General features: G+C 59.0%; 2 protein-coding genes across 4 annotated transcripts in view; one reads left to right on the top strand and one right to left on the bottom strand.

Moving 5' to 3' along the window:
- OSBPL2 (oxysterol binding protein like 2) overlaps nt 1–4060 on the bottom strand; it is a 44884-nt gene extending 40824 nt beyond the window's left edge. The window contains exon 1 of the mRNA XM_036901801.2: nt 3939–4060. The gene's annotated coding sequence lies outside the window, so the exon portion shown is untranslated. The remainder of the gene's footprint in view (nt 1–3938) is intronic.
- Nucleotides 4061–5100: 1040 nt separating this feature from the next.
- On the top strand, nt 5101–11470 carry LOC118920616 (uncharacterized). Of its 3 annotated transcripts, none has more exons than XR_008998052.1 (2): nt 5101–6362; nt 7668–9572. XR_008998052.1 is itself a non-coding variant. In XM_057503137.1 (2 exons), exon 2 carries the CDS (start codon nt 10209–10211, stop codon nt 11169–11171), a length of 963 nt encoding a protein of 320 aa, XP_057359120.1. In that variant the 5' UTR covers nt 5101–6362; nt 9580–10208; the 3' UTR covers nt 11172–11470. The 3 variants fall into 3 exon arrangements, 1 of the variants encoding a protein (XP_057359120.1); XR_008998051.1 differs by lacking the exon at nt 7668–9572 and adding an exon at nt 6636–7658; XM_057503137.1 differs by lacking the exon at nt 7668–9572 and adding an exon at nt 9580–11470.
- The last annotated feature ends 4130 nt before the right edge of the window (nt 11471–15600 follow it).

The raw sequence follows: 15600 nt of genomic DNA, 5'->3' as shown, positions 1-15600 counted from the left end.
ACCAAGGAGCTTCTGCCCTCGCAAGCCTCAGCACGCAGCCCAAAGCACATCCTCTGAGACAGGACCCTCGGCCACACCTGGGGAGTGACAGGGACCCCACCTGCTGCCTCCTCCCCCTCAGCACCTGTGCCTCTGTCCTGCTCTACCACCCCCCACAGCTACCATTTCTTTGAAAGACAGGTGTTCAGGGCCTGACTTCCTGAGGCAGAGACAAGAGAGCCTGGTCGTTCCCCTCCCTCCCCCGTGTCTGGTCAGGTGACCCCATGCCCTGTTTACGTCCGTCACTGCTTAATCCTTAATGGGGCTCCTTTCCATGCTCCAAAGGGTCCCGGTTTGGGCAGCAGATCCCATGGTCCCCCTGGTTTAAGGTGACAGTGGAGGTCACTTTCCAGCCAGGCACCATGGCACAAGGTGCCGGGTTACAAGTGACCTTGCTCATGGCTGGCCTTTGATCAGCCTCTGATTGTTCAGAGAAACACACAAACAAACAACAGCTGGATTGGGTACAACTTCCCTACAACCATTCTCATGCCACACTCTCCCCCAACCAGCCTGGGCACCTTTTAAGGCTGGTGGTCCTGCCCCTCTGGTAAAGGTATGAGCTCAGAGGTCAGACAGGTCTGCCAACCCAAAAGCCACCCAGACCGTACCCACTGCTGACCACCCGCACCAGCAACAGGGTGGTTTACCAAGCAGAAGATGAGGGACAGCAGAATGCTGCCTGGGAGACAGTGCTGGGTCCACAAGCCTCCACAGGTGTGCAACCTCCCCGCTGCCCCTCATTCTCCAGGCCCCAGGCCATGCAGCCGGAGCAAGCTCAGGACTGATCCCAGAGTTCATATCTCAAAATAAACCTGCAAGTATTTGACCAGCAAAGGGAGAAAACAAGCACAGAGACACATATACATAAGGCAAAAGTCTCTGAACATCCGTGTTCTCAAAACACGCCCTTCCTAAAGTCTTATTTCCAGAGATGACACCTCGGCACAGAGCTGACAGTGTTTGCACCACCAGAAGATCCAGGGAAAGGATGGTGATGCTTTGAAATTCTGCCAAATAACCCTAAGGTTTTTCTGGATTTCGAAAGAAAAGGAAAGGAGCTCCATAAATGTCACAGGCAGGTCTAAGTGACCACATTATCACTGGTTTATCAAGGATGCTGCACAACGGGTGGTACGCCACACCATACTTCTAAGGCAGGGCTTGACCCCAATGAGAGTGTGACGCATCTGTACCCCAACACCTGAGATTTATGAGCAAGACACTTTGAAAAGGTGAAATTACAGCAGGGACACAAATTAACCACTGTATGTGGAAACTGCATTTACAGTGTCAAACTAGAACCTAAAATATTCTGAGGATTTAAGTATATTTTAATAGCCAATTGTATTCAGATACTAACTTCCTTTCCCTCTCAATAAGCTATAAATCACCCACAAATACACCATGCTTTGGAACTGAGTCTGAGAATTACTGCTAAACTAAATAAAATGACAACCTGCCACGGTGGCACAGTGACCAGGGATGAGCACAGCGCCCCCACCGTCCAGGGCACTCCTCAGAGTCACAGGGACCATCTTGGGTCCAGGGGTCTTTTTCTAAGTACAACCTAACCTGAACAGTCATAATTTGAAAGTATTACTGGAACCCATTTCAACAGAATGAAAACCTGCCTGCCAAAGATCTCCTGGGCTTCACTTCTAAACTGCGCCTAAACCGGACACTCTCTGTTACACTTCCACATACACTCCTCACAATGACCCATTTTCCTGGCAAAGACCCTGGGGGCAGGAATAGATAAGTAACTTTCCTCCCATCAAAGTCAGAGAGACAGAGTCACCCAGACTGTGCCCTCCTCACTTACTCCAAGCCTCCTTCAGAAAGAGTCTTAAACTCTTGAAAGAAGAGGTTGCCACTGTGGACCATGACCACTGTTTCTGCTCAAAGACGTGAGCTCCACATGCCTCATATCCATTGCAGCCAAACCCTTAGGAAAACACAGGCCATGGCTTTCACAGGAATGCCAGAGAAAACGTTTTCAAGAGACAGCTAACACCCTGCCTCAAAATGGTAGAAGAGTACATAAAAAGTCAAAAAAAATTTTTCCCTACAAAAAGAAAAACACCACTTTTGTAATTAGATGAGTGTAATAAAATGTCAACAGTAGAGCAAGCTTTCAGTTCATATCCAACTCATTTGCTAGCATTTCCTGAAGGCATGGTTAAGAGATGGTAGGTTGCAAGTCAAGGGGCACTTTCCAAATATTAAATAACTCTGCCCATCAGGTGTTAAGAGTAAGAGTCGGCCCTCTACATGCACTCGAGTGGAGCAGAGGCTGCCCTGTGCGTACGCTGCATGGCTAACTGCACAGTGAGGGCTCGCTCAGCACTGAGCCCAAAACTGCCACCTCACATTTCAAATTCAAAACACACCTCACACTCCGGCTTCACCCCTGCTCCTCAAGCTTACCCTTTTCACACACCGAACACCAGCCACTTCACTACTAACCCAGGAACTGGGTGGCGGGCAGAGTATTCTGACAAAATCTTGGATAATCAGGTGAAGAACTACTTTATTTTGGGAGAAATAAAATGGTTTTATAAACATTCATGCTCAGAGAAAATGAGAATCTATTAGTTATATTTGCTGCAAGAAACACAGCTGGCGCATGGTAATGCTGCACAATTAGAACGTTCTAAGGAAAAACATTAAGAGGACGTTGTAAATGAAAACTTTGGTTTTAAGAGGCACTATAGAGGGGTATTTAAGAGGGTGAGCTCCCGAGCCACACTTACTACTGTGTGATTTAGAGTCAGTTAGTTAGTCTCTGGTCCTCAGCCTCCGCATGAATAAAGATGATGCCAGGTGGGTCTCGTAGGCTGCTGGGAAGACTCCACGAAAAAAGCGAAAATATAACGTGCTTACAGCTGACCCGGAACAATCGTTGCGTACATACTATCATCGTTTAGGTAAGAGCTGTTGTTGACAGAAGGAAGTGTGAGGCAAACAGGAAAGGCACATTCTAAGGCAGATTCGGTCATCCATGTCCCGTGGTCCTGTTTCAAATGACAACACCCGTGCCAGGCGCCGCGCTGGACAAGGAGGAAGTGCCGCAGCGGGCTCCTGCCCTCACCCCGGCAAGGGAGCTACCGACGGCGCGGAGCCCCTGCGTGCCGGGCGCTGGCGGGCCTATGGTGCGCGCGCCCCCCGCGAGTCCGTGTCCAGGGCGAGGGAGGCAGGCAGGGCGCCCCCCACCCGCCACCTCCGCCTCTGGCCGAGTCCTCCACATCGCGCGCAGCCGGGCACACGGGGCGTTCCAGAAAGTCTGTTGAACCAGAGTGAACGAGCCCATGTCTCCAGATGCGCGCGGCCGCCCCGAGGAGGCACTGGGCACGAGCCGTCGGCTCGGCCAGGCTGGTCCCCGGCGACGTTCAGGACGGGGCCCGGAGCGCGAGCCCCTCCCTGGGAGGTGGCGGCGCGGGGACGGTAACACCACCGGCTTCCTGCCGCGCCGGGAAGCCTCGTCCGCCCGGGAGTCTGACGCCTGCTCCGCGCGGGGAGACGCGACCCTCCGGCTCACCAGGCGCGGCCGGCCGCGAGCCAGACAAAGCGCCCCGGGCGGGCACCACACGCAGGAAGCGGCCCCGCGCCCCCGACCCAGGGCCGGCCCGCCCCTATCCGCTTCCAGGCCGGCAGGCGGCCCGGGCGCAGCTGCCCAGGGACGCGGGGTCTTGGCGCCCACCGGGACCCCGTCCGCGCCGCCAACTTTCCTCCTGAGTTTCCTCGCGGCTGGGCTGGGGCCGAAGCCTGGCCGGCGGGCGGTGGACGCGAAGCACCGGCGCGCCCCGGGCCCGGCCCGGCCTCCCCGCCGCCCGCCGCCGAGGCCGGGGCCGCTCCCCGCCGACGCCGGGTCAGGGTCGAGGCCGGCGGCCACTCACCTGGACGATCTCTCCGGCGCCAGAGGAGCCTCGGGGCCCACCCCGCCCCCGCCCCTTCCCCGCAGGCGCGCGACCCGCTGACACCGAGGCGGAAGTGTGACCGGCCGCCCAGCCGACTGACAGCCTGCTCCTGCCACTCGCTGCTCTCGGCGCCGTTGCGTCAGCCACCGCCCACCCAATCAGCGCCAAGCCCGAGTTCCGCGCCGGGAGGCGGAACTATGCTAATCACTTCGCCAAAGGTACACCTCCCCCCGCCCCCTGGAGTCCCGCCCATGCCTAAGAGTGACGATGCAGTCAGCCGATCACAGCATGAGAGGCGGGGTTATGCAGATGTTGACCCGAAAGGGGCGGAAGACTGGGAGGAAGGGGCGTGGCTGGGCGAGCTGAGTTTACAAACAGCGAGTCAGGTGGCTCCGGCGCGACGCAGAGCGGGGCCGTGGCTCAGCGCCCGCGGCGCCCAGCCCACCCTCCCAAACATCCTCCCGAAGCCGCCTCCCTCAGATCAAGCATCTTGCGGGGCTTCACGCCGTCCACTTTCCTTGGCATGCCATTCACCCGCTCACTAAAACCCGGCGCCAATTTACTCTCCGGCTGCATCCCAAACCGTTCACTCCCCCGTTTAGAACCCTTGGATTCTCCCACTGACTAGTGATCCGTGGCTAAATTCAGAAGCCTGGAGTCAGGTCCAGAGCCTGCAACCCTTACCGGCTGTGTGGCCTTGGGCAAGTTATCTTACGTCTCTGAGCGTGTGAGCACCCTGATTTTCCTTTGCAAACCAGGTTTCTCCTGTTCTCATCCCATTTGAATCATGGGTCTGGTTTTGTCTGGGTGGAGGAGCATGAACCATGCTGGCTGCTCAGAGCCACAGCGGGTGGTTCACGGGCCAGCAGATGACTCGCCCTGGCCAGTGAGGGCCAGCCTGAGACTTTTGCTGGGGGTCAGAGCCCTCGGGCCACAGGGAAGGCTGAGGGCAAATGGCTCTCCCATCTGCCCACAGACCTCCCCACAAATGGGCTGGGTGATAGATGACTGTCTGGGGCTACCAACAGGCATCTTGCCACCCTGAGTGGAGGGGGCATATGTGAATGAAGCTGACTCAGGGGAAAGCAAGAGCCGACCCCTGTGGGGCACCTGGAACCAGCTGCACCTCAAGCAAGCGCCACCCTAGACTTTTCATTTTATTTTCTGCTTAAGCCAACTGAGGTGGAACCAAAGAGTACAAGGCCCCTGCAACCCCAGGAGTGCTGGCAGATTACCGGGGACCATGTGGCACTCATTGCTACCTCTTCTGCAGAGCCAGAGCCACCTGGGCCTCTGCATTCCCTCCTCAGAAGATGTTTCCCTTTTTCCAGCAAGGGGGCAGGGGGGGTGACACACAGGTCAGCGGGTACAGGCCTTGGCTGCCCCTGTAGCCCCCGTAGCCTCTGTACACGCTTGTGCCCTGTAAGTATGAGGCTGAGAGGACAGGGTCTCTGTGGCAGGGGCTGGCCCCAGCTCACTGGCGAGCCTGCTGTTGCTGGGGCTGCAGACGTGCCGGGACTGAGAAGGAGCTCTCCCAGCCTCTGCTGAAGAGGAACCGGGAGGGAGACGGGAGACAGGGCCAGGCCTCAGAAACAAAGGCGTTGCCATGGTAACCTCTAAAAAAACCGACTCCAGCAGGCAAGGGAGGGGTGCAGCGTGCAGGCCCCCAATCCAGGACAAGGACAAGGCCAGTTGCCACGGAGATGCTCCAAAGCTTCCCTTGTGGACCTGGCTGGCGTCCAGCTCTGGGTCGGGAAACCCACCACCACCCTCCATGCCTCTCACCCCCATAAGTCTCTAAGACTCTGACCTCTGTGCAGAGCACATGCCCCTAAGGGGTTCAACCTACCTGCCCACCCCTTGGCCATGAACTCTGGGTAAGCGCAGCATCAGAAAACGAGCCAGGGGAGAGGCCACATTGGAATGAGCTTCCTGTCTGCCAATAGGCCACTGCAGCTCTGAGTGTGGCCTCCTGCACCCCAGCCTCAGGAGGGGGTAGGTCTGATCCCGAAGGGGCCCTGCAGCTGGGAAACTGGTTTACCTGCTTTTAACAGATGCAATAAGCTGGGCTCCAAGGGCTTCCTGGTCCCTGAGGCTGGGACTGGGCGGGAATCCCTCTCAGCTGGAAGGAGGGTGACTTTGGACCAACTCAAGAGGGCTTTTCATGATTTTCACTGAGGTCAAGAGGCCAATTCCAAAGGCAACATTCTCCAGGAATGGAATGGAAGACAAGAGCAGAAAGGGAGGCAGAGGGTCCAGGGCCATGCGGTCACCATGATGAGGAGCAGGAAGAGGGTGGCGGCCGGCGTTATCCGGTGCCTGGCAACCTGCGTGCCTCACCCAGTTTCACTTTTGCAACAGCCGCTGAAGCAGATACTATGTGTCATCATTCCCACTTTACAGGTGAGCAGACTGAGCCTTGAGTAGGCAGTGACTCGCCCCAGCCTGCAGCGAGGAAGTGGCCCGGGCACAGTGCCGCCTTGAGGACCAGGGGCTGGGCAGGGCCGAGGAGCTCATCAGAAAGGCAGGGCCCCCTGGGCAGCGGCCAGCTGTCCCTGCGGACAGGAAGCCTGGTGGGCTGGGGTCTGGAGGTGCCGGCTGTGCGGGAGCACATGCCCTGGCTTTATCCTCAGGAAGCACATTCACATGCACTGGCCCTTCCTTCCATCTCACCAGGAAGCAGAGACGACCCGCCCCCTTCAGATGGGGAAACTGAGGCTCAGAGAGCAGAGTGGCTTGCCCGTGGCCTCGCTGCCAGGAGGGGCAATGCTCTTTGCCCGGCTGCATTCTCACCTCTCCCCAGGGTTTCTCTGCCCAGGCTGACCTCTTTATCCAGGTCTGCGGCCAGTTGCCCACTTAGCTCCAGCAGGGCCAGATGTGCAGCAGTGCAGATGCCCAGCCTTGCTGACCTGGCCTTTGCCGCTGGGGAGGCCCTGCCTGAGGCTCACTCCTTGCTGTCTGCACCCCAGGCCTTGCTGAAGGACAGTCCCTTCCGTGGAAGGTTGGGACTCTTCTATATGGATACAGCCTGGGCACCCGGAGGGTGGCGGACCCCTGCAGCCCGGCCCTGGCCCTCACGTGGCCTGAGCCTGCCCTTCCCCTGCAACTTTCAAGGCTTCTCTGCAACGTGACATTTGGCTTCCCTATCTTCGGAAGGAAGTATTTTTAGTTTTGAACCCACCACGTGAAGAGACAAGTTATCAATAGCAGCCGCAAAAGGGCTTTTTCTTTTTTTTCCCCGTGGCTTTGGGACCTGAGCAATCTGCACCCGTTAAATTCTGCCAAAAGAAAGACCTGTACCCCTCATATAAACTTGTTACCCCACAGCTTTCTCACTGCTGCAACTTTGCAAACCAGCTTTTCCGGTGTTGACTCTGCCCGACTCAGGCCCACAGCCCCCTGGCTTCTGCGGGAGGAGATGGGCAGGGAAGACTGGTCTGCCCCACGAAGGGCTGGGCAGAGAGTGGGCTGCGGCCCAGCAGCAGAGGGCAAGGGTGGGGCAGCGACAGCCCGGCGCAGGCAGGAACGGGGAATGGGAGGCCGGTGGGCCACACTCCCATGCTCAGAGTTGGCCTGGGCCCACTTCTAGCTTCGGCCCAAGCACTTACTGAGCGCTTGTGCGTGACCAGCACTGGGCTGAGTGCCTCTGAGCATCTGTCACAGCTGCATGGCTCCATCACCCTCTGAAGGAAGGTTTTCCCAAACCAGGTGCCATGGAAGCCTGAGGTTGGTCCGGCTTCCACCTTCCTGCAGCCCAGGCTTGAGACATGGACAACACTTGAAGGGCGAATTTCCCATGACTGCCTGGGAGGAAGGGGCAGCCCCAGATGTCAGGAAAGGCTCCCAGGTCATAGCCTCTGACCCCATGCCGCACACAGCCTGTGCCCCTACTGCGCTCCCCAGCATGGTGCCATGCAGGGAGCCTCAGCCCTGTGCATCCCTCTCAGCTGTACCCCAGCTGCTGGCACCCCAACTTGCTTCTTTCTGTGCCTATTGGGTGCCTGCTGCTCTGCTGACCCTGGGCTGGGCACCAGGGTTCTGCCCTGAGTGGGCATGGGCCCAGGGGGCTACAGGAACCCCAGGACAAGTGGGGTGGGGTGCTGGTCCTTCTCTCTCAGCCTGCTGCAGGGGCTCATGTGCAGTGGGAGGGGTGTGGGCATAGGCACCGCAGTGCAGTGTGGGGACCAGACACGGAGGAAAGACAGCTTGGGCTGGTTAAATTTAAGTGCTGGAGCCACTGGCTAAGCTGTAACACCAGGGAGGCTGCCAGGCACAGGTGAGAGGGAGGCAAAGTTTAAACATGCCAGGGAGCGGCAACAGTGGGCACGGGTGCCGAGGTAGCAGGGAGGGGCTGGCCTCAGGGGCCGCCAGCCTTTCTGTAGGGGCACTCTCGCTCCAGCAGGCAGGGTCAGGAGGCCAGGGAAGTCAGCCCGGCATTTGGGTTCTTGCAGAGGACGCATGCTGCTCCCTTTCCATCCCTGGGAGAGGAAGGCAGGGGAGGGGACAGCGAGCCATCACGAGCCAGGCCTGCCCCAAGGTCACTGTGCAGAGGGCGCCAGGCGGCCCCGAGGGCTGCACTGTGCCCAGGCCGGGAGTGTCACACTCAGAAGCACAAGTGGGCCACCTGTGCAGTCCCGTGAGGCTCAGTTCACCGCTCTGTAGTGCTGCCTTGAAACTCTTAATAATTCCCAGGGAGGAGCCCACTTTCATTTTGCCCCGGCCCACACATGTCCTGAGAGAGGGGGCCGGTTGGCTCGGGAAGGATGAGAGGCCCTGTGCGGGGCACTGCTCATGCCACTCCTGCTGACGGAAGCAGGCTTCCCAGGGTTCTCCGAGGCACCCGTCGGAGACAAAGCTAGCCTGGCACCTCCACCCATTCCTTGACTTTGGGAACTATGCAGATTTCTGGACTCCTAGCCAAGCTGCACATAGTAGGTGCTCAGTAAATGAAATGCCCCTGGGTGCTGGCAGCAGGTGGGTGCAGGTGGTCTGGGCAGATGGCCCAGAGCCAGGATGGATCCTGGAGCTCCACGTGAGTCCAGGCCCCACCACTTGCTAACAGGTCGCTCCAAGCCTCAGATTCCCCAGAGCTGTGCGAGGAGACAAGGCATGTGAACACCCTGCAGGGGGAGCTGTGCAGATAGGCTCCGAGGGCAGACAGCATGCACGTGGCCCCCTGGTGAACCTCTGGTGCTCTGCCCAGCCGCCACCCCTGTCTTCCAGAAACAGCTTGAATCCTCCTACAGGGACCCTCACCCACAGACTGACCCCAGCCCTGGGCCCAGGCAGTGGCACATGCCCGGGACCCAGGACATCACTACATCACTTTGGGATAATCAGTGAGCCCATGCTTGGGCTTGGGCATGAGGCCTTGCATTCACTCCTGGGGCTGTGAGCTGTGGGATGTCTGCCTGGCCGTGCTAGGCAGTGGGGAGCCTTGAACGGGGAGACACAGGCTCTGATGAGAGCGTCCGGACTCCTTGACCCAGCCATGCCTGAAGGAGGTGCTGCAGCCAGAGGACCCTCAGATACATGTCCTGTGAGCCAGGGTTTCCATGCCCCCTTATTCATGCACTGGGAGGACAGGACAGGCCTCTAGACCCCTCCTCTCTCCAGCAAGGCTGGGACCACCCTTCTGGACGACACACAGGTGACTCACTCAAGGACAGACTCCAAGGAGACCCAGGACAGGAGTCTCCCAGTGAACTTCACGTCACATGGGGGCTTTCAACTCTGCCTGAATCAGAGAAAATTTAGATAATGTGAGAGGATTATGCAATGCACAGAAAAGGTAGGTCCAGGTGAGGTCCGGCAGGGGCTGGGAGAGCATGGGGGTCACCCTGGGATAACAGGCGCCTCTTCCCCAAAGCCGTGGGGAATCCCGGTGGCTGTGCTGTGCCCCTGCAGACGGCAGGTCTCTGGTCTGGGGCTGGGGGCTGGGACTCCATGGTCCTTAGTCAGAACCCAGCACTGCCGCTCTTGGCTCACAGCCCTGGTCCAGCCCCTGGTGCAGCTTCTCTTAAGGACTGAGGTGATGTCCCCATGAATCAGAGCCAGAGGCCCCAGCCCCAAGCCAGCTGCTCATTTGCTAGTTTCATGACAGGAATGGGCTCCCCAAGGAGCCACCCTGAGCCTTAGGGACTTGGAATAAACAGAAGTGCCAAGTTGGGGCCACGCTCTGTCCTATGTGCAGGAAGCAGCCCCCTGGGTAACCCCGAAGGGCACAGGCTCCGCCCACAGGGCACACACATGGGGACATGTATGTGCACACACTCCTGTTCTCAGCCCCAGCGTTGGGTTCTGAGAAGAGTCCAGGCAAGGGCGGGAAGGCCTGAACTAACCCCACGGCTTCTGGGAAGGGAGGGTGGCATGGAGCCCCGTGGGGGGATGTGCCAGGTGGGCTTGATGGGCAAGTGTCTGGGCAGGGGTGTGGGGGGAGGGGCATGTGGCCAGGCTTCAGTTTCCAAGGCTCTGGGGGCCCTGACGAGGCCCAGGCCTGACCCCCAGAGCAGAGCGGGGCAGCAGCCACACAGGGGAACAGCCCGCACAGCAGTCAGACCCCCAGGGAAGCCCCCAGCATGGGCCTGTCCCCTGCCCCAGAGAGACTACCACCCTGTGCTGACCCCACTGTGCCATCCGAGGGGAGGGTGTCACCCGCCCATGTGTGGAAGCACACAGGCCCCAGCCCAACCTGCCCACATCGAACCCCCAGCCTGGGGTCTGCAAAATGGACTGGGTGACCAGGCCCACTCCCCTGGCCACCACAGGAGAGTCCCAGTGGGGGACCGGAGCCCTGAAGTGAGGGCAAGGCAGGAGACGGTCAGGCCAGGAGGACACGTTTCAGCTTCAAGGTGCTGTGAGGGTGACACTGCTGGGTGGGGACAGCAGGGCAGGAACACACAGGCAGCAGTGGGCGAGCTGCTAGCCGGGGCTCCAGACAAGGGAGCGGCTCAGGCCCCCTCCCAGCCAAGGCCGAAGGCAGGGAGGGCCCCAGTCCACAGCACAGAGCTCAGGGTCAGGGTGCCCAGGCTCACGGTCCCCCCAGGACCCCGCCTGGGCCCCTCAGGCACTGCCAACAAGAGCACTGTTGGGAGAAGGGCGAGGTGCCTCTGGGGACCCCCAGCTGCAGCTGCAGGGGACTGCCATTTTACTGACCCGCTGGCCATCCCTTCCATCCTTCCCCCACTCTCCACAGGGCTGGGACTTAAATGACGTCAGCCCATGCTGGTGTGAGCTCAGCCACCATGACTGTCTGAGCCAGGCCATGGTGCTAGTCCTGGGGGCCTGTTGGCCACCCCCTTTTCCTCTAGGGAGTAGACGAGAGCACAGGAGAGCAGCCTGGACTGCAGGGGGAGATCTTAGGGAGACATTTCCTGCAGGAATAAAGTGAACGCAGGGAAAAGACAGATGGAAAAAAGCAGCTGTTTTTTGAGCACCTGGATACAGCTCTGTCTGAAACCCACCCCCTGGAATCTTTGGTCATGGACAACAATAAATAATCTTTTCCCTTATGGCTTTTTGAGTTGGATTTTGTCATTTGCAGCCAAACTACAGCAGCTATATCCCTGGTTCTCCTGTCCCTTCTCCTTCCTGCCACCTGGGTCCTGGACGCAATTTAGCCCTGTCCCTGAAGGCAAGGAAATCAGAGTTGGCTTTTATTCCAAATTGGTGGCCTTGGAGCCATTCAGATTATACCCAAGCCCGGAGCTCATCAGGATGCACCCAGAGCTGGCTCAGAATGTCACCAGGAAAAAAAAGACAAGGAACAAAAAAAGAAAAATCTGCATTCCAATATTCAAATGAGCTCCTGCAGAAAGAGAGAAAGCAAAGAGCGGTTCCTTTGAAGAAGTGTCGCAGCGCTGGGCCCAGAATCCTGCTAGGTGCCCCAGCAAACACTCCGTGGCTGTACCTGGCAGGACAGTCACCTTGCAGCCAGCCCTGGGGCCGCAGTCCCTCACTATCATGAGTGGGCCACGTCCCTGTGCAGGCGGGGCTGAGTTCTGCTGGCGACAGCACTGGGCATGAAGTTGGTGGAAGGAGAAACATTTTTCTAGCACAGTGAGTAGGGCTGGAGGCAGAGCCTGCCACCCTGTGACAGCCCAGGTTGGGGTCATTCTGGTCTGAGGCAGGACACACCCAGCTTTGTTTCTTGGGTCCAGAGCTCCCTTTGCCCCAGATCCAGAAGGCTGTGGGTGGGCTGCTGCTGGGCCGGGCTTCAGATTCCAGGGCTGGGCTGGGCTGGGCCCATGGGGCCTGACAACCTTCTCCAGAACACCCACCAGGCAGTTCGATTCCAGCGCGCTCAAATCAGCACCCATCATCACTCGACCGCAGACATCCTGGCTCTCTGTATCACGCCATCCTCCGAGACGTTCGAGACAGAACCCTGGAGTCAGCCTTGACCTGTCTTTTCCCCACACACCTGGTGCGTCAGCCTGGAGGACGCCCAGAATCCAGCCAGGTCTCATGCCTCCACTGCCACGTCTGGCCCAGCCACCATCATCCTCACCTGGGGCAATGCGACAGTTGCCCCACGGATCTCTCTGCCTCGGCCCTCACCCACCAGAGACTTCTGCACTGAAGCAGGGGATCCTGCCACTGTGTCTCCCAGAACCCTCCTGGGGTACCCCCTCAGCATCCCTACCTCTCCCTGCACCCTGCTCCCTTCTTTGGGCTCCAGCCACGGGCAAGCTCCCACCTATCCTTTGCCCCTGCAGTTCCCTCTGCCTGGCCCACTGTTCTTCCAGATACCCACCTGCCTGCATGCCCCCCACCCCCATAGGTCTTTGCTCCAGAAGCCCCTTCTCAGAGGATTCTCCTGACCATCCTCAGAAACTCAGAGCCTGGCCTGTGTGCACTTGGGTCGTCCGGGGGGCAGAGGTCAAGGCAGGGCTCACGGCTCAGAAGTCAGTGGGGCTGCCTGTGAATGATAAAGGGGCAGGAGAGGAGACTTCACCTGCGCAGAGGCAGCCAGAAGGAAGGTGGGTCGGAAGGGCAGGCTCCTTGAAGGAAGGGGCAGCCGGCGGCACAGGAGCCTGAGCCCATACTGCCTGCAGAGGGGTCCCATACAGCGACCAGGCCCCGTCCCCACGTGCTCAGCCCCAGGGGAGTTGCCTGGGAAGAAGCCACTGTCAGCGGTGGCCCAAGGTGGCAGAGGCCATCACACTGCCCTTCTCAGGGCAAGTTCTACCTGGAAAGGACATCCATACAGCACTTCCTTCTTCCGAGGCAGCTCCTCTCCCAGCACGTGGGGCTCCTCCAGGGCCCCCACCTCGGTTCCTGGGGGGAGACTGACAGGAAGAGGTGGGCGGGTGAGCTCAGCCCCCAGCTGCCTCCTCTGCAGGTCTTGGGGGCCTGCCTGAGGGTGTGACCACCCACATTCCTGGGGGTCTGAGTCCCGGGACTGTTCCTGCTCAGGTTGGGGTGGCTGAGCTGTACAGTCGCAGTAACTGTCACACAGGGGGCATCATGGCGCCAGGGGGTCCTGCGTGCCAGCAGCCTGCCTCCTGCTGACAGAACGCTGGTCTCTCCACCTGAAAGCTGCTCCCTAGGTCTGGGGGGCTCACGGTGCTGGGGAGGCAGCCACAGCTGACAGGTCCAATGGGACTCTTCCCACGTCCCCTGGTGAGAGTGTGCACACTGGGGAGGGGACTGTAACCCTGCAGAGCCCAGAGTATGCCACTGGGTCGACTCCTGTACTCTTCCTGTTGGAAAGGCAGTGCCATATAAAGGCCTCTGGTTAGTTACACTGCACCCTGCACCGTGCAGCATGGCAGCCGTCCTGACACTGGGAAACCTTTGGCAGGGTCCCTTGCCAGGAAGCGGGCCCAAGGCTGGGATTCTGGGCCTGTGGATCTGGCCTCCATGAAGCCCTGGATTGTGGTGCAGCCTCTGTGAGCAGGGAGGCCAGGGCACAGCTGGGCAGGCACACGAGGACCGCCTGGCGTGGAAGGGCCCAGTGCGGTTACCTCACCACCAGGGGGCGATTTGTTCTCCTTGAAGAGCATGCTTTGCGGGCGCTCAGGGCTGCTCTTTTGCTGGCAGGTCAGACACTGAGATGAAGCAGCAGCCAGATTGGCCTCAGCAGGTGTGGGGCACGCTCCTGGCCCACCTGGCCTCTGGCATGACCACTCCGTCTGTGCTAGCATGTCAGCTCTGGGGTGGCCTATGACAGGGCTCGCTAAGCCACCTCTCCCTAGTGGATGCTTCCTGGCGGGTGTTTGCTGGGACACAGAGCCCTCGCGCCGGTGCCCACGTGTGCAGCCACTGGTTCCAGCCCCAAGCTCTTGTCTCCACCTCAATCCCTTTCTTTCCAGGCCCTGGCCAGCCCACCAGGACACTGACCACAGATGTTCATATCAAATCCACAAATAGTCTCACCTGGGCCACATCCCTGTCCACACAACAGTAAGACCAGGTGCTTGACGCTCCCCACCCCTGGGAAGATGTGTCCATCAACTCAGCTCTCACTCAGCAGACCCCAAAGGTGATGCCACTGGGGGCTGTCAGCTCACAGCCCCTCACACAGCAGGTTCTCTCGTGAAGGGAAGCTGAGTGGCACTCCACAGGCACCACAGCCCTGGGCCTGGCACTCTGCCATCCCTTCCTCGTGTCGTTGCTCTCCCCAAACTTACGAACATCTGGCATATGCGTTACTGATGGCCTGCGTGCGTCTGCCTCCCCACGCTAGAGCCACTGGCCATAGTACCTGACGTTTTGTAGGCGCTTGATGAGACCTTGTCGAATGGATGGTCCACCCATGGCTGAGCCATTTCCTATGTGAGGGCTTGCAAGGGATCCAGTTCTGTTGACCTGGCTAGGGCTTGTGTGAATGGGACATTTGCCCAATGGCCATCTTGTTGGACTAGACATTTTGCACCCCAAATGCCATCTGTTTCAACAAATGGATAAACTGGGGCCCCAGGTCTGCGTGAGTCAAGAGCAGGGGCCTGGCCTTGTCCCCAACCCTTAGTCAGCCTTTCCCAGGGTCTTAGGTTCTCTGGCTTCCCAGAGATGGGATACCCACTTCTTGGGGCAGCCCTGAGCACAAGATGTCCTGAGGTCAGCCACAGGAGGGTCTGCCTCATGCACCCCAAACTCACCTTGGCCGAGTTGGTGTCCTAGAGGACACCAGGCTTCTGTCTGGCCAAGGTCAAGGTTTGGTACTTTTGCTGGCCATTAAGAGAGGGTCCTCTGGCCTTGTGTGACCTTGGGCAGGTGGCTTCCCCACTCTGTAAAGGAGCCACTGGTCCTATCCACCTTGCTGGGTGCAAGGGGTCTAATGAGGTCATGTGTGTAAGTGCTCACCCTTGGCCATGGCTGCCCTCAAGCCTCTGGGCCAGCCCTGAGGGCCTCAGTTAACAGAGGAGGGTATCCCTGCTCAGGGACATCTGGTAACGCCCCTGAGTCATACGGCTGGCCCCCAACCCTGGGTCTGAACTGATTCCATGCCCCCTCCAGCTGCTGTGGGGCAAGGGACCACCAAGGAAGCTCCAGAGGACTGACAGCCCCCAGGATGGCCATGGCTCGGCCTCGCTGAGACTTCAAAGGGGCCGCCCTCTCCAAAGACTCCTCCTTGCTTCAGCCTTCCACCCTGGACAATGAGCAACATATATTCCCCATTCCAAGGTGGGGACACCGA

Source organism: Manis pentadactyla, chromosome 5, assembly GCF_030020395.1.
Source record: "Manis pentadactyla isolate mManPen7 chromosome 5, mManPen7.hap1, whole genome shotgun sequence".
Lineage (NCBI taxonomy): Eukaryota > Metazoa > Chordata > Mammalia > Pholidota > Manidae > Manis > Manis pentadactyla.
The sequence above is the reverse complement of the archived record's forward strand: the minus strand, read 5'-3'. Positions and strand labels throughout refer to the sequence as shown.